The sequence below is a fragment of the Notolabrus celidotus genome, chromosome 6 (assembly GCF_009762535.1).
Source record: "Notolabrus celidotus isolate fNotCel1 chromosome 6, fNotCel1.pri, whole genome shotgun sequence".
In the NCBI taxonomy this organism is placed as follows: domain Eukaryota; kingdom Metazoa; phylum Chordata; class Actinopteri; order Labriformes; family Labridae; genus Notolabrus; species Notolabrus celidotus.
In genome coordinates, this window is record NC_048277.1 from 7,125,762 (window position 1) to 7,147,399 (window position 21,638).

Genomic DNA, 21,638 nt, shown 5'->3' on the forward strand with positions numbered 1-21,638 from the left:
GTGTGTGTGTGTGTGTGTGTGTGTGTGTGTGTGTGTGTGTTGTGGAGCAGAGAGTGCACTGAGTGCTGAGTAGATTGCGTCATCTTGTGGTAAAAAATAAACATCAAGCCTCTTGCGAGTTCATAAAAAACAAAATTAGAATGGTCCTCAAGGTAGTCGCTCCGTCATAAAGTCTTAATCCCAAAAACCTGGTTTCAGCGGCTGGGTAGCGGACGTTCAGAGTGGTAAACAGTGGCGCCGACGTTCCTGTGTTTGTCTGTGTTTATGTGTTTGTGTGTCAACCCGACCTTGCGGAGCACCAACAGGCAGCGAAGCAGCAGGACAGACAGGGTGCTAAAAATTAAGCATAGTTTTTATTATAACGTGACTATTCTGGGACAGATATTTAACTTTTATGTGGCGAATAGACATCTGACATTTACTCACCAAATGGAAAATCAGCTTGCATTCAGTGCTTGGAGAAGATTCTACATGATTCTATATTTTAATCTATAATTGTTTAATAAAATACTTTAAAACATTATATTACAATTAAAATGCAAATAGAAAGAGGAAAATAAAATGAATCAGAGCAGGTCTACAAGCCTGACCTGGTGATGCATCACTTAAGACCGTGTGTAAAAGTTCTTCAAGTTCTTAATAATGAAAAATACATTTTATTTGTACCTTTTCTTTCTCCCCTTACCGTACCCCAAATGTACTGAACCGAAACCTCAAAATTGTGTACCAAACCAAACATTTTTGTGTACCGTTGCACTCCTATCATAAAACCAAAACATTAACAAAACTCTGGAGACTCAAACTGGCAGACAATAAGTTAGTTTGAATTTACTCTCATCTTGTACAACTATTTTTATGTGGACACTTTACTCATGATCTATTACACTTTATAGGCAGCAAATCTAAAGATTCTTGAAAAAACATCATGTAGGACCAGGAGCAAATTTGACTCATTTTTAAGCCAAATCCAGACAATGTGAAACAGCTTTACCTCAGTGTGCCATTGTTTATTCTGAGTGTTGTAATTGTTGGTTTGTTTTGATTGTGCACTTGTCTTTATCTCCACATCCTTGTAGGTTAGAGAAACCTTAATGGGTTTTGCTGCTCATATGGAGGTTTGATTAAATAATAAATACTAAGATGATTGCCAAAACCGTCACTAATGTAACCGTACTCAAAACCACTTGGCATACAGCCATGCCATCTGCTGTGACAGTTAAATGCACGTTTACATCTGTGCAACACATGCGCAACTTAACCCAGACATATCTATGCAGGAAGCAGTTGGCAGTGACAACAAACAAAAAATGTTTTTCTCACCTTAGCTGAGGGTCCTCTAGTTTTCTCTTCTTTGGTGGTCTTCCTCTCTTCTTCTTCTCTGGAAATGCTAACTCGGGGGATTCGCTTTAAAAAAAAGAGAGAAGAACCATTCAAAATTATAGCTTTTTTGCAGAGGTAATTAGCAAAGTGATACCTCTATAATTAACCCTTTAGAGGCCTGTAAATTAGTGTCAAAGTACCCCTGCAATTACACACCTCATGCAGTCGTAACACAGAAAACATGACAGTTTTAAACAACACTCATTCCAGAGAAAGTTACAGGACATATACACCCTGTGATTCCTTACCTGGTCTTCTCTGCTCTCCTCTTGACCGGCTCTTCTTTGTACATACGAGTGCCGTAAAAGTACCAGTAGAGGGCTCCATTTCCATCCTGCCCCAGGGGTTCCACCCGCAGGCTGTCTGCATCGAGGCCCTGATGGGGGGTAGTGGGTGGGGAAAAAGCATTTCTTCAACCATGTGTGGGACTGTTTTTAAATCATCAGTCATTACCGGGTGATGTCATTCAGTCCTATGAACCTACACAGCTGTGAATCATGAAGCCTTTTCAGTGTCTTACTGAGTGCATTCATAAATTCAAGCTGATAAATTATTTAAAAACATCTTATGTCATGTAGAAAACACAGTGGTTCGACAATTCTAGACAAAGTGGTGGTGAAATATGGGTTTTCTTTTTTTAAGGTGTTATAAAAAGCGACATTAAATTCAGTTAGATTGATAGAAGAAAAGACACGTACATGAAAATCTTACAGATCCTGCTCAGGCCACATTAAAACACTCCTGTAGTGCTAAATGATTCAAAGAATAAAAAGCTTATGACACTTAAATATTCACCAACCAGTTTCATGTTTTAACCATGAAGTAATAATGGAATAAAATGCTGGAAGCTAAGACACCATCATACTAATGTATTTTCACTGGTGTTTACATTTTACAGCTTTGGTTTAATGGAGAGGAGTCTAAATAAAAAGAATAAAACCATTTTTATCAGACTGCACGAGTAAAACAAACATGTTCAGTTTATAAATACTGATCTTTTGGGATGTGTACCTTCAGCAGGTCAAAGACATCAGCAGCATCCAGACGGTAATCACACAGCCGGTGCAGCAGTTCAACCTGAGTGCGAGGAGGGAGGGTCTCAAAGGGGCCCTCTCTCAGGGGGTTGGGCTTCCCCTCTTCCAGTTCCCACCTGTAGCTGATGATGTCATCAAGGTAGCTGCTAAATGATTGGGGTCTAAAGGGCAAAGAGGAAGAACAGCAGAGGGATGAAGAGTGAGTGAGGCAGGTTCTAAATGTTTGTCAAGGTGTCAACCAATAAGATCAGATACAACATCAGATTAAATCCCAAAACATAATAACTACTTGATGTTTCTTTACAAGTCAGAACAGCAAATTCACTGAAACTAGTGCTATCACAGGTATGATACGTGAAGGAAGCAGTGAATGTTTTATTAGACTATCACAGTTGTCTTTTGTTGTTGTCTGAATGTCGTGACACACGGCAGGGTTATTCTACTGTTTTGTCTGCACAGTTCGCCTCTGTGGTTCAGAATCACTCTCTAATACACCTCACTTTGTCCATTTTGTAGCTTTAAAAGTTGTTCTGTGAGTTTGGTTGGTTGGTTGGTGGTGCCAATACTCAGAAGTGTTGACTACATGCAATGTGTTTCATGGTTTATTCGTGCTTTCATAGTGCCCTATCATCCCTCTGGAGAACCAGCTCCCAGTATGCAGGCCTGCTCTAATACCTGCAGTCTCTAAAAGAAGTATGGGAGGTAGAGCCTTAAGTTATCAGGCCCCTAACCTTTGGAATCATCTACCAGTCAGGGTCTGGGAGGCAGACACGCTCTCTACTTTTAAGAGTAGGCTTCAAACCTTTCTTTTTGATAAAGCTTATAGTTAGAGCTGGTTCGGGCTTGGACCAGCTCTTAGTTTTGTTAATATAGGCTTATACTGCCAGGGGAACTGACACACTGGTATCCTGCCTTTCTCTTTCTCCTCTGTCTGCCTGTCACTTAATTAAAGTCTCCCTGTCCCATCAAAGTTACTAACCATAGACCTTTCTGGAGTCCCTGAGCTCCCTTGTCTCGTAGGTTCCTCTTTAAAATTTTTTAGATCCATTCATGTTAGCTTATTTATGTTCTGACCAAGCAGCAACCTCCGGTCTAAAAATATGAGACCAATGCGGAAGTGCTGAAAACTGCAATTCATCGAAGATCCGCTTGAGGCTGTATAAGTACAGGAAACCACATACACACCAATTCAAAAAAGCCGATCTTTACAGCTGAAATAACTGGTACAAAAAACGAGCGTAGTCTGGATAGCTAATTTCTCAATCTGCACACACTGTACAGGGGTGAATCTTTCTGTAACGCGGCAATTTCGAAGATATTGAGATTACGAGTCTTCCAATGAGAGGCACAGCTGACTTGATTGTCAGGCGGGAACACTGTAGCTGTTGGCTAGGAGGCTCAAAGTCCGCCTCTTCACCTCACAATAGCTCGACAGCAGCAATATGGCTCCCACCCACGATTGGCCTCAAAACAGCGCTTCAGAAACAGATGGGTGACGTCACGGATACTACGTTTATACAGTCTATGATTCCGACTGCTGTTACAAATTATCACTAGGTTATGAGGTAATAAGGTGCATAACGATGGATGACTTCTAAAATAAGATGTTTGCAAACTCTCAGTTGTGACCATCAGAAAGAAACCAGACAGAAGGTGTTTTGGTCCACTGGAATCTGTCACTTTGGATAGATGCAATCAATTCAATTGCAAATTTTGTGTGCAATGTGTGGATATCAGCTAGTGTCCTTTTGTGGTGTGCAGTTTAGAAAACAAGTAGAGTTCAAACTACCACAGTTAGACAGAGGAGGTGGAGCAGGACAAAAACAGAGTAGTTTCTTTGAATGGGAGTGGGGTTGTATCTCTGCTATGAGTCGGAGCGGGTAAATAAATGCTGGTTCCGGTTCAGGTCGAGCCGATTAATCTGTACCTTTCAGTTCCAACTCAGATGAACAGAACAAGGGCTTTGGGGCAAGGGTGAGCATCTATGCAGCAGCGCAGAGAAAGAGGGACAGAAAAAAAATGGCTTATCTTGAAAGAGCAGCGTGCACTTTTCACACAGCTGCAGGCTCCCCTCCTCCTAGCAACCCCATCCCTTTCCCTCTCCTACTCCTTGTCCCTCGTTCTCTCCTACATCCTCCCTCCCTCGTCTCCCCGGCTCCGCCAGAGCGTTTAACACGTGCGGATGAAAAGGGCAGCTCAGTGAAAGGCCAGTGCTGAGCAGCCACCCCCAGGATGCCAGCGCCTGTCCAGTCCAATAAAGCAGGTTGTCCTCCTGTTACCGGTTGCCTGGGCGGAAAAACTGGATCATTCCTGTCTCTCTGCTTATCGGTTCACTGGTACCACAATGCTGTTCCCTAATGATGGACCAGAGAAGGAAGTGCATAAAGGGGGTAAGCCCCATGGGAGAGAAGTCATATCTGTGAATGTGAATATCAACCACCTGCCACACACTCACTTTCTCCTGTCGCTTGATTGTGAGGGAAAGAAAAGTTTCAGTGGTTGTTCTGTCATTCATCAGCGTGTGAGTAGAGAATGATTTCACCACAAGTCAGGATACGTTGAGTAAATTCTGACTCCTCTGCGAGTCATATAGGTGACTCACTTCCTGTGAGGGTTCCTGGGTGCCATGACTAATGACTGATCTGCTGAGTTTGAAAGAGCGATTATATTTTAGAAGATAAAAATCAAGCTTAAGGTTTTTTTTGTGTGTTTGCAGTGCCTCTGATGTTTCCACAAGATGCTTTGTTCCAGTTGTGAGAGTCAAGATGTGTATCTCACTGTGACCAACCTTTTTTCGACTTAACAAGCCAGTGCAGGTTCACAAATCTTGTGCTTAATTTCTGCCCAGATTCATAACCAGGCTTACTTGTAATCTCAATACATATTTTTCAGATTAGAGCTGAAGTGAAGTTTGATGTCCTGAAGACATTAATTTAAAAAAGGCCTGATTTTCTTAACTTTCACAGAAGGTAAATTTTATCCTCTATGTACATTATCAATAAACGTGTGTTCTTGTTTTTAAAACTAAAGCTAAATAAACATATTTTTTAGTATCTTATTTTTGAATATTCATTGATCCTGAGCTGAGTTTTAGAGAACACAAGATGCGTGAAATCTGCCTACTTTAATTTAAGTGTCGGCCACAGAGTGTCAGGAGTAACAACGCATGAGTAACTCTTTTACATTGAAACCCTTTCCAGGCAGCAAATATCCTAAAGACTGAAAGGTTTGTATGGACTGATAAATTATGAACTCACATGATGTCATGGCGCTGGTAGCATCCTTGCAAAAGACAAGCAATGAGGTCCCCGAGGAAGTCCAAGTCCTGCTCCGACAGCGCTTTCTCCAGCTCCTGGACACACAACAAAGAGAGAGCAGGGTCAGTGCACCCATTAAGAGCAAACAGATGAGAGAGATATTGGTACAAAGGTTTAACTTAACATATAGAATACAGTGTTGGTGTTGCCAAAGCTCAGTTGCTCGGTGACTAATGGGTGTGTATCAGTGATCGGTGTAAGGTGAGCTGGCAGAGGTGAACAGCAGGAGGGATGGTTGGAATTTGCAAGTTGAGTTTCTTGGTTTGCCAGTGCTTGTTGCTTGGCTGGAGCCTGGGTTCAAGTTCAGCCATGACCCCTCTCCTGCCTAGCTTTGTGTTTCAGCCATTCAGGTTTTATGAAGCGGCAGTAACCGGCAGAGCAAACTCTAAAAGACCTGAAAGCACCAAGGAGAGATGGCAGGCAGCAGGGGCCTGGAGCTGCAACACAGCCATGCCCCCCTCCTCTCCTCTGCTGACCAACCAAGACAGAGCACCCCACACGGCTTCCCAGCATGCACTGCTTTCCCCAATGATACCCAAAGGCTCTGAAATAGAACAGGAGGCGAGAGAGGGAGAACAGGAGGCTGAGAGGGCAGAAATGCAAATGTAAAGTGCTCCGTCAGCCAAGTGTCCATTTCACTTAAAGCCCCCTTTTTGCAGGATGCAAAGCAGCCCTTCAGGCTGAAGCTCAACCAGTGGCTCTTTAGAAAAGGAACAGAACTGACTGCAGCTGATCTCTCCTCACCCCTCCTGGGTCCTGCTCTCACACCAATGACTGATCCAAACTCTCTCTCTCTATCCCTTTCACACATGTTCTCGATCATTTCAAGACGTTCAGGTGCAGATATTTTCAGGACTTTGTCATTCACACACGTGTAACAACAGTCCATAATTGCATCTGTTTGTGTGTTTTAATCAAGTGGCAACCTCCGATCTCAAAATATGAAGCCAATGTTGAAGTGTTATAAACTGCAATTCATCGAGCGTCCACTTGAGGCTGGCTGCAGAAACACCGGAAACCACATACACCCATTCAAAGAAGACGATCTTTACAGCAGAAATAAACATGTTTACAGACTGGTTCAAAAAACGACTTCAGTCTGAGGAGCTAATTCCTCTATCGCCACACACTGTACGGGGTTGACATTTTTTTGTTACGCAGCAGTTTCGAAGATATTAAGATGACGAGTTTTCCATAATGAGAGACACAGATGACTTGACTGACAGGTGGGAACACTGTAGCTGTTGGCTAGGAGGAGGCTCAGAGCCCGCCTCTTTACTTCACACTAGCTCAACAGCAATTAGGTTGAGTTCAGCATTTCCAATATGGCTCCCGCAGACGATTGGCTTCAAAGCAGCGCTTCAGATACAGATGGGTGATGTCACGGATACTACGTCCATTATTTATACATTCTATGGTTTCGATCATTGCAACATATATATTAGAATGTAGAAAAAACAACAGTAAAAAAACAAAACACTGCTAACTTAGACAAGGAGTGAAGTGTTTAAAGGGCAGACCCTATGCAGTGTGCACACGACCCTTACATCCTTATCTCTGTATCTGTAGAAATCTTACTGAGCGGCTGGCAGGAAGAATTTGGGTGAAAAATCTGTCTTCGTTTTCACATGAAGCTCAGCAAGACTGAGGAACTATCAGGAGTTTTGTGGAAGTAGTAAAAAGGCTTCTGGCACTCTTCCACTGTGGTGTAAACATTCACAAAGCTACTCCTGAAGTCTGACGGGGGAAAGTAGTCTAAAATTAATTCAAGGGCAAGGAGGCGTGTTTGATTGTTGTGCACTAGCTCATGTCTCCTCTGTCCACCTCCCTCTCTTTCTGGAGAAACTAGGCCGAGCACCGAGGTCAACAGAGGTCAGCGTACACACCTCACAGCCACAGAGAACGACGGAAACCAGGAGCCAACAAGTCAGTGCGATGAAAAACAGAAGAGGAGGAGGGGAGAGTAAGAGGAGGGTTAGGAAAGAAGTTGAAAAACAGGATGAGTTGAACGTTTCTGCTTGAGGTTAGAAAAGAAAACAGTTCAAGGGTTAGACAAGACGGCGTGTTCCTGCCTCTGACTCGATCTTCTATAGAGAGACGCCAGGAGAGGGAGTTTGATGACAGGAGATAAAAATCACCTACGTCCCACGACTCAAAGGAAGAACACTTCATTAATTTTAATGAGGTCATTTAAACAGCAATTTGAAAGCCTACAGATCATCGTGCTCAGAGTGGAAAGTGGGATAGGGTCTGATGGATTTTAGGAGTCCCTCAACAACAGAAGAACCCAATGTGGTCAGATTGGTGTATGTGCATGTTGAGAGTAAAGAGAGATTTATATCTCTATATCTATTTTCTGATAACAAGCACTCAAGTCTTCACGATGGGATAGGACGTGGGATGCACCAATATATCTGCCAATTCTTGTCCTGTGGAAATCAGCCGTTACTGACTGCATTAGCTGATGTTTATCTGTTGAGACTAGGGATGACCACAATTAATCGATTATCGATTAATTGATTGTTAAGAAATTACTTGAAACACGCATTTTGTTATCAATTCTCCGTCATGTGGAAAGTCTCATATTACACTCAGCTATCAGTGAGGTGTTGTAAGTTTAAAGCATGTTTCGATGTGAATCAGCTGTTAAAAGTGCTGCGAACAGCGGAGACGCTCAGCTGGGGGCTGCGGCTGCACGTCAGGTCTGTACGTACGCTTTTTTTTTTAAAGAGGATCAATACAAAACTGCTGCCAACAACAACACAGACACGAAAGTTGACAGCTTTAAACCCGACATTTCCCACCTTTGGATACAAAGGTAACAGACAGGTGGGAAATGTTAGTGCGCTATGTTTGCTGACCAGCAACATCAGATCCGTCTGAGCTTTTCTGACGCTGGACTGATTATGACCCGGTTGCGCTCCCGGCTGACACCTGATCGAATACACACGTTTATTTTTCTCAATAAGAACGAGTAGACAGAAAACTGGACACTGTGAGTCTGAAGTACGTTCCTGTTAGTAGTCTCAGCCTTCACTTTATAAGACTATGTCCGCGTAGAATATTTTTATGAGCCTGATCGTTGATATTCTGCGTGTCAAACATGTACCCGTATTCAATACTGTCAGTTATTTGCATTATGTTGCTGTAGAAAATACAATTAGGGGGAAAACAACGTATTTGGCATTGTTTTTGACGTAAGAATAATAATGTTTTTTTAATCAATTAATCGATAATTGATCGTTAACATTTCCAAAAATCGATCACGGAAAATACTAAAATGTACATCCCTAGTTGAGACGGATCAATTTAATGATGTCAAGCGAATAAGCGCCATGTTTCAGCTAGCTGTATGTTTTTACTTACGGAAACAATAGATAATGTGTTGCTTGAAAAGCTAAATGATAATCCTACTTATGACATAAAAACAATCATTTCAAATATATTTTTACTGCTTTTCTGTGAAGTTGTGCATTAAATGTAATTCTACTCTAGCTGTAATTGGTCTTTTGAAATAGATTTTTCCTAGGCTGTGTTAGTACTAAAATGTGTTAAGGCAGCGGAGGAGGATTTAGTATTATTTTCTTAAAAAATGTATATATATATATATTTTTTTTTTATGTGAAAGAGGGTCAAATTAATTGTTGGGGGTTATTATTAGATCTGAATTTGTGCTTGTGTAATAAAAGCCTGAATGACTTTAACAAAGCACACTAATGTTTCAGAATGACTGTATATTTGGGTCTCTGGTACAGACGGGGAAAATAACTACAAAAACCATAAAGTGTCATCAGTTAGTTAGTACCAGAATCGGCTTAATTGTTATTCTTAAAATGAGATCCATGCATCCTAAGTTGTGTTTGTTTTCTTGTTGTGATCAAACACAGCCCTCCAATGTTTTGTTTTTCAGGTAGAAAGTAACCGTGTCCTCAGAGTTTAGAACGTTCTTCCAAGGTGCCCTCAGCTTGGTGAATTTCACTGCCTATCACTGTCTGGGTTAAATTTACTTCCACTTTAAGCTACTTGAGACAGACCAGTGCCAAGTTTGATGATCTGTGAGCTTGGTCAGGCTCAGCTCTTACTCCAGCGGCTCACCTAATATAAATATAAAAGTACGTTCTGTTTCAGTTTTGGAACACCTGTCCACCAATCTAATTGTAGCTAGTCCTGAATCTGGCTCACTGCACCTGTTTCAAACCAATAAATAGATCTGAAGGACGCTCAAATGACTACTTCATGACACTGGCTTTTAGGAAGGGAAACATTCATGCTCATCAGGTCTGTCTGCAAGAGTTATGCAAACAAATTTGGTTGCCAGGCTACGCAAATTGGCATTTGGCACAGACTTCATTGGTGATGAAGCCACACGAAATTTGCTTCGAGTCTGGACACACCTTCCAGGTAGAAGGAAGTCAATTGTTTGCTGAATAAATAATTCCTGTTTTGCCATGTAAATGATGCACACTGAGAGGAAACATCTAAAAGCAACCCTGAAGCTTACATTTGACCTTCTGATCTGAACATAGTCAATTGGTGGTAATTGACTCCATATGGTGGCTGTAAATTCACATCAAAAATCTGTCCATCCATTCATTCTCTGTACCAGACAGCTCCACAGTCCATCACAGGGAGACAACAAGACACAATCACTCTCACACCTACTGACAACTTAGATCCACCAATTAACCCACCCATCATGTCTGTGGACTGTGGGAGGAGCCCAGAGTGTCCGGAGAAAACCTGTGAATTTGCAAGGGGAACATACAAGCTCTACATACAGAGAAAGGCTTCTTTTCCAATTTGAAAAATAAACAAAAACTATATAAATGTGGACATGCCGATAAATAAAACCAGCACATTTGTATACAGACCCCTGCTGCACAAACCTTTGAGCACACACATGATGGATCGATGGGTTCTTCATCTCACACTAACAACAAAACTTCAGGGTCAGGACGTCTGACAACAACTAGAGAGCGAGAGATCTCACCAGTGATCCGGAGCGTGCCGTGGAGTACTCCCTCAAGTATGAACGTTTATTTTGCAAACCTACAAAAGCCTCTACGTTGTAAAGTCAGCGCACATGCATTCAGACAGGTGGGAGAGCTCTGACACCAAAGGACTGACTGTGTTTTAAATGGCCTCTTATGCGAGCATGTTTCTGGCTTTTTCAAACCTATGTGTCCCGTACAGCTGAAGAAATATGTCATCATGACCATTAGCTCTGCTTGTTAAAGGAGCAAAAGATAGTGTAGATCTTTGTGTGCACAAGAGTTCCTGTGTCATGCTCCCTTCCACTTCCTGGTCCTTCAGGCCACCTCCAGGCCACAGAGAGAGCCCATCCATCAGAGACAGACTGCACTTTGATCACACTTGGAAAAAGCTGGGGGCCAGGGCCGGGGGAAGAGTGGAGAGTTGAGTACCATGCAGCAGAGTAGAGGGCTTGCTACAGCCCCCTGGATTAACACCGCCCTGCTCCACCTTTGAAGTGCCACACAGCATCTCAGATGGCAGAAGGAAGGGGAATTAATGTGGTGTGCGTGCCCTTTCTTGAGCCATCCATCCACCCCGCCAATCCCTCCTCCGCCTGGTGAGAACACACCAATACTCTACTCTGCAAGGGTCACTCTGCTGCAGCTGGACATGTCCTGTAGGAACCCATTAGAGGCCCACACCCATACACACACACAGAGTAGTAACCAACCGCATACATCGAAGGACAACCTTTGTCAAACAGCCAACAACAGACAAAAACACTCACTCTTTCAAACATTCATTCATGCACGTGTCTCAACAGAGTAAACACAGTGAGTACTTCGGCTGCTCCACATTAATGATCAATGGGCGGTCATGATAAGAGAGCTGATAAGTGACCAGCTACCAAAGGTATACCTCATAGAGCTAAGCTATCACATTTATTGCCAGCTACTGCAGTGACCAAACAGGCTAATCGTACTCACACACCGGGACAAAGATTGAAGGGTGACTCAAGGCTTACTCAGAAGGTGTGTCATCACCGCTACAGCGCCTTTGTGGGCCGGCCTCGCAATCAGCAATTCAGCCTGAAGGTATTTGCCACTTCTCTCACCCGACTCCCCTGCTGTGTTTCTCTCTCTCTCTCTAGCTTAACCTCTAACTGCTCTCTTCCACACCATTTTCCTCCCACCCCCCCATCCTGTTCTGCTGCCCGGGGTCTACAAGGGCCTCTGAGGCATTCTATTATTCCCCTGACAACACCCTAGCTCCACTCTCCACCCCACTCCTTTCCTCTCTCTGTCTTCCTTATCTCTGCTCTCCCTACACACAGTCCACACTAAAGCCAGGTCCAGCTTCACTGCAGCTCAGGACTGAAGACTCTCCACCGAGGAGGACTTGATTGGCGATGATTCTCATAAATTAAATGTGCTTATGATGGATCAAACTAGGTCTTGTCATATAACCTATAGTTTGGGTGTGAGATGTCGCCTGTAAGTCTGTATTTTCTGATTGATTGATGTGTTTGGTTCATATCTATGTGTCAATCATCGTGAGGAGGTATGGAGCTCGCAGCTCACACTTTGCAGGTCAGGACTTTTCTATAACTTGTACATTAGGACTTTACCGAACATCTCTAACTCTCTACCAGTGAAAAAGAACCTTTAGCAGTGTCGTAGCTGTGTTAAGTCTGCAGGTGTATAAGAGGTAGAGCAGAGACACACTGCACACAGGATGATGTGCATTAGAACAGAATCCTGCCCACTTTATCAGAGCATAATCACTGCTGAACAAAATGCTGATCTCTAACATACATATGGTGGAGATGTTATAAAAGCACAAGAGGCTTGATCTGAAAATACTAAGTGGGAGTTCAACATACACACGCTGAGACTGAGACATGGACACTCTGTTACTGCTTCCAGTGGCAGAGTAATGGTGGGACAATTTGCATCAGTCGCTTGATTAATACATATCATACGCTGTGACTGGAGCATAGATAGAGTACCTACAGTGAAGGTTTACATTCTTTGTTTATCCAGCTAGGCTGAGGACGCAGCAGCATGGCTTATATTCCCAAAACGTATAGTGTAGAGGAGCTGCCCTGATGCAGCTTCAACCCTTAATGGAATGTGATCAGCAATCAAACAGCAGAGACTAATCATTCGTGATATAAGTTCCCGACTTACACATGACTGAAAAAAACAAACACATTGTTTTTGTCCCTTTGGTGCACCAGCTTCACTGAGCTAGCATTGTTATAAACCCAGAAGATCTCCAAGTCTTCACTGTGGGGATGATGGGGGCAGCATGACAGCTAGAAGCACCCATTTTACTGTGAAGTTTTTAAAGAGACAAATAAAGCGATCAACCTCTTCTTCTTCATCAGGGACAACATAAAACAACTCATAGTGTCAGTATCTTTTAGATTTTTGGATGCTTTTATTGGTTTATAAATCTCTTAATGGTCTTGCTCCTTCCTATTTATCAGATTTATCCAAGCGCAACCTCCGATCTCAAACGAGGAAGCCCATGTTGAAGTGTTATGAACTGCAATACATCGAGGATCCACTTGAGGCTGGCTGCAGAAACACTGGAAACCACATAAAGGGCAATAAAAAAAAAGACGATCTTTACAGCAGAAATAAACATGTTTACAGCCTGGTTCAAAAAACGGCTTGGCTCTACAAAGCTAATCTCTCTATCAGCACACACAATTTTTTTCTAACTCAACAGTTCAGAAGAAAAAGGACATGACTGGCTGGACTCTCGGTCAGGAACACTGCAGCTGTAGGCTAGGAGGCTCAAACTCCGCCCCTTAACGTCACACTCTGTCTGGTTGAGTTCTGCATTTCCAATATGGCTGCCGCCGTCGATTGGCTTCAAAACAGCTCTCAGGAACAGATGGGTGACGTCACGGATAGTACGTCCATATTTTATACAGTCTTTCGATTTATCATGAGCCAGTGAGAGCCCTCGGGTCTTCAGGTAGTGGACTTTTAATGGTACCAAGAGTGAGAACAAAGATCAACAGAGAGGTTTTATCATCACGGCCCACGTCTGAGGAACACCCTACCTGAAGATCAGTGGGCTGCACAGTGTCAACATTTTTAAAAGCAATCTCGAGTCTTATTCTCATATTCTCAAATTTTTGTCACTTTTTAAAATATAGCATAGTAGTTTATTAGTTAGTTTATTTTACTGGTTTAATATTTGAGTGTTTTATTTTCTTAGAAATGTATTTTATTTTGTTGAGTTTAATTTCCTGTGTTGAGTTTTAACATCTTGATTTACCTTCACTGTTTCCTCATTAAGATATCAAGGCAGTGTATCCTGAGTTTGTTCCTTTATTATTATTATTATTATTATTATTATTATTATTATTATTAATGATGGAGCCTCTTACTGTGAAGTCAATGAAAAAGCTAAATTTCAGAATATCGTTACCAGAACAACACTCGTTCACTTGTTCATTTCTGATGTGCAAATTTGCAATTTACATGTTTCATGTTTTCAGCCTGAAGCATCAATAGAGCCTGACAATGTGAGCGGCAACATGTCATTCATTTTACTAAAGCTTGATAAAACTCCTTTGAACAGATCAAACACCTCAGAGACTGACGGCAGAGGTTGACCAATCCGGCTGAAGCAGGAGAACTTTCCAGAAGTCATCTTCATCCTCTGCCGGCTCTGCAGTGGAACAATCTCTTAGCACATCTTTGAGATGAAATACGGGTACCTGGACTGACCCCTTAAGATGAAGCTAACGTGCATAAATAAATACCACACTTTGCACAGATCACATTTTGGTCTCCTCAGAGTTTTCTGCTCATTAAGAGCAAATCTTTGACTAATGAGTCAACCCTCACTGCAGACCTCATGCCAACCGTGGCTAATAAATGACTGACTCTTAGTTGGATTTCCGGCTTTGGAGGGATGTGCCTTGAACGGGTGCAGATATCGATGAACTGATAAGGTACTGATGTTTAAAAGACACTTAACCAACTCAAACTAGGAATACGGTGCACATTAACAAAGAGAAAAAGACCGGCAAGCAGAGCCGCGTCACTCAGAGCTCTACACAGCAGTGTCCAGATTCCATCGCCTGTTGTTTTACTGTCCACCAAAGAAATGTTCGGCACTGGAGTCTTGCCAAGGGCGACAACAACAAATGAACCCACACCCTCACAAGAACTGGTCCAAATCAAGTCACAAGTGCATTCAGAAAACCTTGACACCATTACTCAGTCATCTGGAGAATGAAAGGGATTGACTGATGCCATGTTTAAGTTGGGTCTCCCTTTGCATACCAAACCCTTGGCCTGTGAAAACCAGGATAGTAGCCGTCTGAGATGTGAGTAATAAATCAAGAGAGAGGAGGAAAGGAGCCGACTTTTAAAAGAAAGGAGACACCAAGGCAAGACCAAGATCAAGCAGAGCAGACCATCTGTATTCAAAGATAAAAGTAAGATGTGTTTTCCTCAGTGGACACTCATGGCTCCGTCATGCGAGCCATTCATATCTACAGAGAGAAAGAGAAAGATAAATGGCTCCTGTGTGTGTCGGGCCAAAGCAGACTGTGAGTGTGAAGAAGAGAGGGATGAGGTTGTGATAAGCAGAGCAGCAGTGTTTGTATCAGCAGCTTGAAGGTTGTTGCAGATCCACAGAGCCTGTAGTATCAGGGGGTTGGCCGCTCTGGCTACGCTCACAGCAGACACTTTCCATGCCACTGCCGTTAACAGCTCCTCCGGGGTCTATATCACCAACAGTTGGAGGACGAGTGCACGGCTAGCTGGAGGGGGAAGGGAGGCCTGTTTGTTGTGTAAAGGCTCCTCTCTTCCTCTTCTTTGCTTCTTTCTTTATTCTTCCTCCCCCACTCCCTCCCTCTTTCATCTCACACATGGTTCCTACAGGAGCCATCATCTGACAACACCCTCCTCCCCCACACGTTACCACCTCCTGCCACATGACAAACACGCACACGCAGCCATAACACCACAGGAAAACGCCCTCGCATCCTGAGGATGTAGCACTCATCTGATAATCAGAGAAAAGCATCAACATCTTCCATCTGACTGATGCATCAAAACAAGAACTTGTTGACTTATTTTTCTACATAGTCTGATTGATTAACAACATGTTTGTTTGAGGCACAGTGATAAGTCCCCCACTCTTGCCTTAACCAGCATTTTGACACATTCAGACAATGAGAGCCTCCAGGCGAGGACACCATTTGTTCATGAAATATGTGAACAGGAAGAACCGCTGCAGGTTGTTGTTAATGAGCTGCACTACCAGAAGGAAACACTAAATATAGCTGCACAACTGTAAGGCTAGTTTCATTACAGTGTCAGGGCCAGGTGGGACAGGTGGATGTGCTGCACTGAGAGGGGGCGGAGGAGAGGCTGTGGGTGAGGGGTTTAGGGCAGTGAAGAGATCTTTCCTGAGACATGCTCTCTCCAGGCAGAAAGGGGACCCATTGCCTTGGCCTGGCTATGTGGGAGAAAATCATTAAGCACAGGAGATGAGAGGCCACCCAGAGCAGCCCAGCACCTCACGTGCTTCTACTACCAGCTCTGAGGAAACCACATCATCAACTTCCCTATATAAAAGGGAGCTTCCTGCTTCAGCAGACATCCCAGAGGTCCCATTCTCTGACTACATAAACATGCATCTGTATGCCTGCACACACGCACACAAACACACACACACACACACAAACAGATAGTTTAAATTCAGCCACAAAAAAAGAGTCCCTGGCCTGTGTGTTTGAGGGTGAAGCAGATGGCGCACACACACGAGGAAGAGTTATTTAGCAAACAAAAGAAGCCTTTAGAAGAATGCTGCATTCTGACAGGTGGAAGGTTGCACTGAGAGTACAACTGCACCCTTTTCTCAGGCTCTGCTCTGTGGCAAAGACTCCAAACAGGTGTTCACCTCCATCTCTGGAGAGCTTTCTAACAAACACAACCGGGTGGTTAAGCAGTGACACACACTTCCTGTTTACATTGTATTCGATGAGCTGATTAAAGGTGTAGAGATGTACGTTATCCAACTAGCTGTTGAGTCTAAATTTAACAAAGGTGTGAGATGACACAGTGAAGTCCTTTTTAAGTCTGTCTCCTGCGTACAGGTCCTGACTCCTAATGACACAGTGATAGCTTACATGTCAGGTTCAGACTGACAGTTTTAGAGATACACGTCTGACAGAAACAGATTTAACATGTCAGTCATTTTAGACCAGGGGTTCCCAAACTTTTCAGCCCGCAACCCCCAAAATATTGGTGCCAAAGACTCGCATTCCCGACTGTCCCTCAAAGTGATTTAATGTGGCTTCATTTAGCTGGTCTGCAGAAAATTAGCCTACCTATATGAGCATGTATGTGTGTTTCCTGTGCTGTTATGAATTCCCCTACTGCTACTGATGCTTTTGATAATTAACTGTAAATGGCTATTTTCAAGGTTTTATTTCAAGGTTAGCTACTATTTTTGTCAATATGTTTTACTATAATAGGTAAAATGTGCTATTTTTAGATAATTAAGAAAAAAAACATTCTGGAAGACATCTCACCACCCTCCAATTGTGTCTCGCGACCCCCCAGTGGGTCCCAACCCACAATTTGGGAACCCCTGTTTTAGAGCATATCTAAGTTTCTTTCTCGCTAACTGACTGATATGAAGGCTAAAGAGAGGCTGTGGTTAGCATAGCATTACAGGTTCTTCATTAGGATACAACACATGGCCTTGTCACAACTGCTATGCTTGTACCTGAAGCTACCTGGGCACTTATGGCCGATTTCTCTAAAAATCTTTACAAAACAGGCTGAAATGAATACTGATATCTAATATGATACATGAAAGCAAACAAGATTATTATGAGAAATGTGACTGATTATTAGATTTGATCAAATAAATACAATACAGCAACTCACACACAGGAGAGACTAATTTATCAGATTCAATTGATCTACTTAAAGTGTTTTGATAGGTAGGTGAAATAGACAACGTGTTAGGTGAAGCCCTTGACTGGAGTTTAAGACGCTTTTTCTACACCTAAATGATCCACTTAAACTAACTCATGCCCCTCACATACAGTTACTGCACTCATGAACATTTCCAGACTTCATTTCAGTTGAGCTGCATGTGTGAACGCAAACACCAGACTATTTCCTCCCAGCATCCTGATGAAGAGTGTAAAAGCAGTGTGATGATAAGTTGCATGTTTATTGTTTTCCACTGCCCAGTTTGTCTTGAGGAAACATAGTTATACATGTTGAACTAATAAAAACACAAACAGTCACCACTACAGAAGACAATTCTCTCTACCCTCTCGGTGTTCGGACTTGAACACATTTTACTCATGACTCTCACATACTGTGTTTCAAGGCATGGTATTTATTTACAGTCTGTTACGCCTTATATGCAAAGTATAACACACAGAGAGGGGTATTGGTGGAGCAAAGTCGTTCCACCTGTGTTAATGACACTGGCAGGTTAACCGTACCTCTCCTGCTCCCACATTGCTGTAATGCAGTTTGAAATCTTGCACTTGGATATCACTATTATGCTGTTTTGGAAGGGTTGTGTAAGTACAAAGGTGAAGTGATGTAAAGGCTGGTGTATACTTCTGGGTTGCCCCTACACAGCAGTGGTCGACGCAGCTGTGAGCACCACATAATTGTGCAGCAATGTGTCTTGGAAGCACAGCAATTCGTCGCTGAAATGCTTAAAGGTGACATATCACGCTTTTTTCATCAATATATATTGGTCTAAGAGGTCCCCAAAACATGTCTTTAAAGTTTATGCTCAAAAAAACACTTTGAAATCAGATTTTGGCATGCCTGAAAAACCCTCTTCTTCAGTCCTCCTCAGAACACTCTGTTTTCTCTCTGACCATGCCACCCCTCAGGAAGTGGATGTGCCTCGGCTGTCCAGCACGTTGATCTAATGTTTACATGTTGGCTGAATATACACGGCTGCTCAGAGATCACGTTACTTCAACCCTCTGAATCTGATCCAGAATCTGATCCTGACGGAGAGGCGCCTGTAGCAGGACCTTTCTGAACGATTGGTCACAGATTTAGTGTTTCTTGTTGTTTTATTTATCAGTATGTCGACGTGTGTCTTGGTACACAGCTACGAACATGTAGCTATGTGGCTATGCTAACTAGCGCTAGCACTTATCCATGATAAATAAAAATCATCCACTAGATCTTCAAATCTGCAGACGTGGGGAGTAAAACCGACCTCTACCAGAAAGGCAGCAGGACTTTTCTGAAGGATTGGTCACAGATTTAGTGTTTCTTGTTGTTTTATTTGTCAGTATGTCGACATGTGTCTTGGTACACAGCTACAGCTACAGCTATGAACATGTAGCTATGTGGCTATGCTAATTAGCGCTAGCACTTATCCATGACAAATAAAAAACATCCACTAGATCTTCAAATCTGCAGACGTGGGGAGTAAAACCGACCTCTGCCAGAAAGGCAGCAGGACCTTTTCTGAAGGATTGGTCACAGATTCTGTGTTTCTTGTTTTTTTATTTGTCAGTATGTCGATGTGTGTCTTGGTACACAGCTACAGCTACGACATGTAGCTATGTAGCTATGCTAACTAGCGCTAGCACTTATCCATGATAAATAAAAATCATCCACTAGATCTTCAAATCTGCAGACGTGGGGAGTAAAACCGACCTTTGTGTTCATTAAGACAGCCTGCAACTAGCATGCCTCCCTCCTAAGCTCCTTGTTAGCACACATTTGTGCAGGGAATGAAAAACGGAGGAGGGATTCAGTATTATTTTATACAGTCTATGGGCTGAACAAGCTCCGAGCTCTGACTCCGTGACAGACCGGATATTGTTGTTACATAACAAAAACACGGAAGTCTGAAACGGCTCGTTTCACACACATTTACAGAAAGGTGGAGAAATCAAAACAGGGGCAGAATGTTTTTTTTTTCATTCTCGGGGGGTTTGTAGACATGCCAGGGACACATTTCAGGTAGAGAACCATTAAAAAGTCAATTTTGCATGATATGTCACCTTTAAGGCAGTGTGGTCTCTCTGCTAGTCAGGTCGCCTGTTTCCGGCCTCACTACGGTCTCTTTACTTTTTCACAGGGATTCTGTTAACTTACAGCTGACACATGTTGCTATTTATCATACAGATAAGATTACAGGGAGGAATAGAGAGAAGACGATGAAATACACGGCTGATGTGCGGGGATCCAGGAAGTGCTGTAAATGCGGGAAATACAATGCTGCTGAGCGGACCAATCACAGGCCTTGCGGTCTGCATCGATTAGGCATGTAGATACATTTTGGAGGAGGTGCATGTCGGCTACGTTTGTAGGCCTCTGCATAGGTACGGGAGCATCAATATAGTAGATGGATTGTTACACCCCTAGTAGACAGAAACACTGGAGGTTGAAATCAAGTGTGCCAACCAGAAACCTTTTCAACTTCTGGCCTTCTGCAATTCATTAGTTGGCCAAATGTGTGCCAGTCTGCACCTCACTAAAGCCTCACAGGTCCACTCTGATCCTTTACACCCTCTTATGCAGCTTTCATACTACTGTCTAAAGACCCACAATGCTTCCTCCCTTTTTGCATTGTACACTCTGATCACTCTGTGCGTTTTCTATAGGAACAATGGCAAGATTATCTCCTCTGACTGTTGCATCACACACACAAATACAAACCCATGATATCAAGACACACAGACAGTTTTTAGACACTAAGCAGCGACTCTAGAAAGTTCTCCAGGGTTCTGAGTTGATCAGACCTGGTGTGACAATGTTGTCATCACTTCTTGTCCATCACTTTTCTTATTTTTGCTGCATAACAAACAGCACAGGCGCAGAGTGAGAGAGCAACGCTGGAGGGATGCTGCCCCAGACTGGAGACAGAGAGAGGGAACCATGGGGAGCTGCAACAATGGAACTGGCTGAAACAAACCCCGGTGTATTCCCCTCTACCTCCCCCTCTGTGCACACACTCTCCATGTGAAACCATCTGATGCATGTACTGCTGCTCACTTGTCAATCACAACTGGGGGAGGGGCAGCAGCTTCTTAAACAGCCCCCCACACACACAGTTCATGCAAAGAAGGGTATTAAAAAAGACGTGCAAAAGGGGGTCTTGATCTTCGAGGGGTGGTCGCAGAGTGGGCAAAAGTTTGGAACAGGTTTTTGTGGGCTGATCTGGAGGCTAACGTGTCAGAGGTTGGTGTCTGTGAGGCTGTAAGAAGGGCTGAGCGGGGATGAGTCAGTGGGTGGGACTGACTGAAAAAAAGATGCCAGGGATGAGTGAACTGTGCAGATCTGAGATGAGAAAGGATCATTGTTGTGTGCGTGGGAGGGAGGGGGGGTCCCAATCTCCTCCCTGGAACCGACAAAGGAGATGAAGCAGCCCAAGCTTGAAGGTAAACAATTATCACCGGTTCAAGCCACTGACCACCGATCTCTGATGATGATGATGATGATGATGAGGATGATGATGCCGATCTGACAGCACAGGTTTTAGAGAAGATATAGATGAAGAACGACCTAATCAAACCTCTGATTTCTGTTACCATCCTTGGCCCTCATGCCAGATCAACCAGCCAGACTGGAAACACGTACTGTTGCCTCCTGAGTGTCGTTATAAATCACAAAACATGTGCGTCTCTGTCCAAAGTTGGATTATGATGGAGCAACATTTAAGCCTTGATCCTATTCTCCCTGTTAATCCATTTTCTTTCCAGACAACAGAAACAAGGACGTGTTCACACACAGCCTGCTCTCGCTTATTTACCAGATCTAATAGGACTAAATCTTCTTTTACAATCACACTAGGGGCTTTACCAAAACAGGAGCCCCCTCCCTAGAAGGCCTGTAGCAGCAGCAGATAGCACCCAGTCAGAGTGAAAAGCCTCCACCCTTTAAGGGGGAAG

At 43.2% G+C, this 21,638-nt stretch overlaps 1 protein-coding gene across 1 annotated transcript in view; it reads right to left on the bottom strand.

The window, feature by feature from the left end:
- LOC117814159 (cat eye syndrome critical region protein 2) overlaps positions 1–21,638 on the bottom strand; it is a 56,950-nt gene that overhangs the window by 20,776 nt on the left and 14,536 nt on the right. Inside the window, exons 2-5 of the mRNA XM_034685304.1 lie at positions 5,672–5,766; positions 2,392–2,575; positions 1,629–1,756; positions 1,321–1,404 (exon numbers count right to left, since the gene is read on the bottom strand). Coding sequence (XP_034541195.1) covers positions 1,321–1,404; positions 1,629–1,756; positions 2,392–2,575; positions 5,672–5,766 — 491 coding nt within the window. The remainder of the gene's footprint in view (positions 1–1,320; positions 1,405–1,628; positions 1,757–2,391; positions 2,576–5,671; positions 5,767–21,638) is intronic.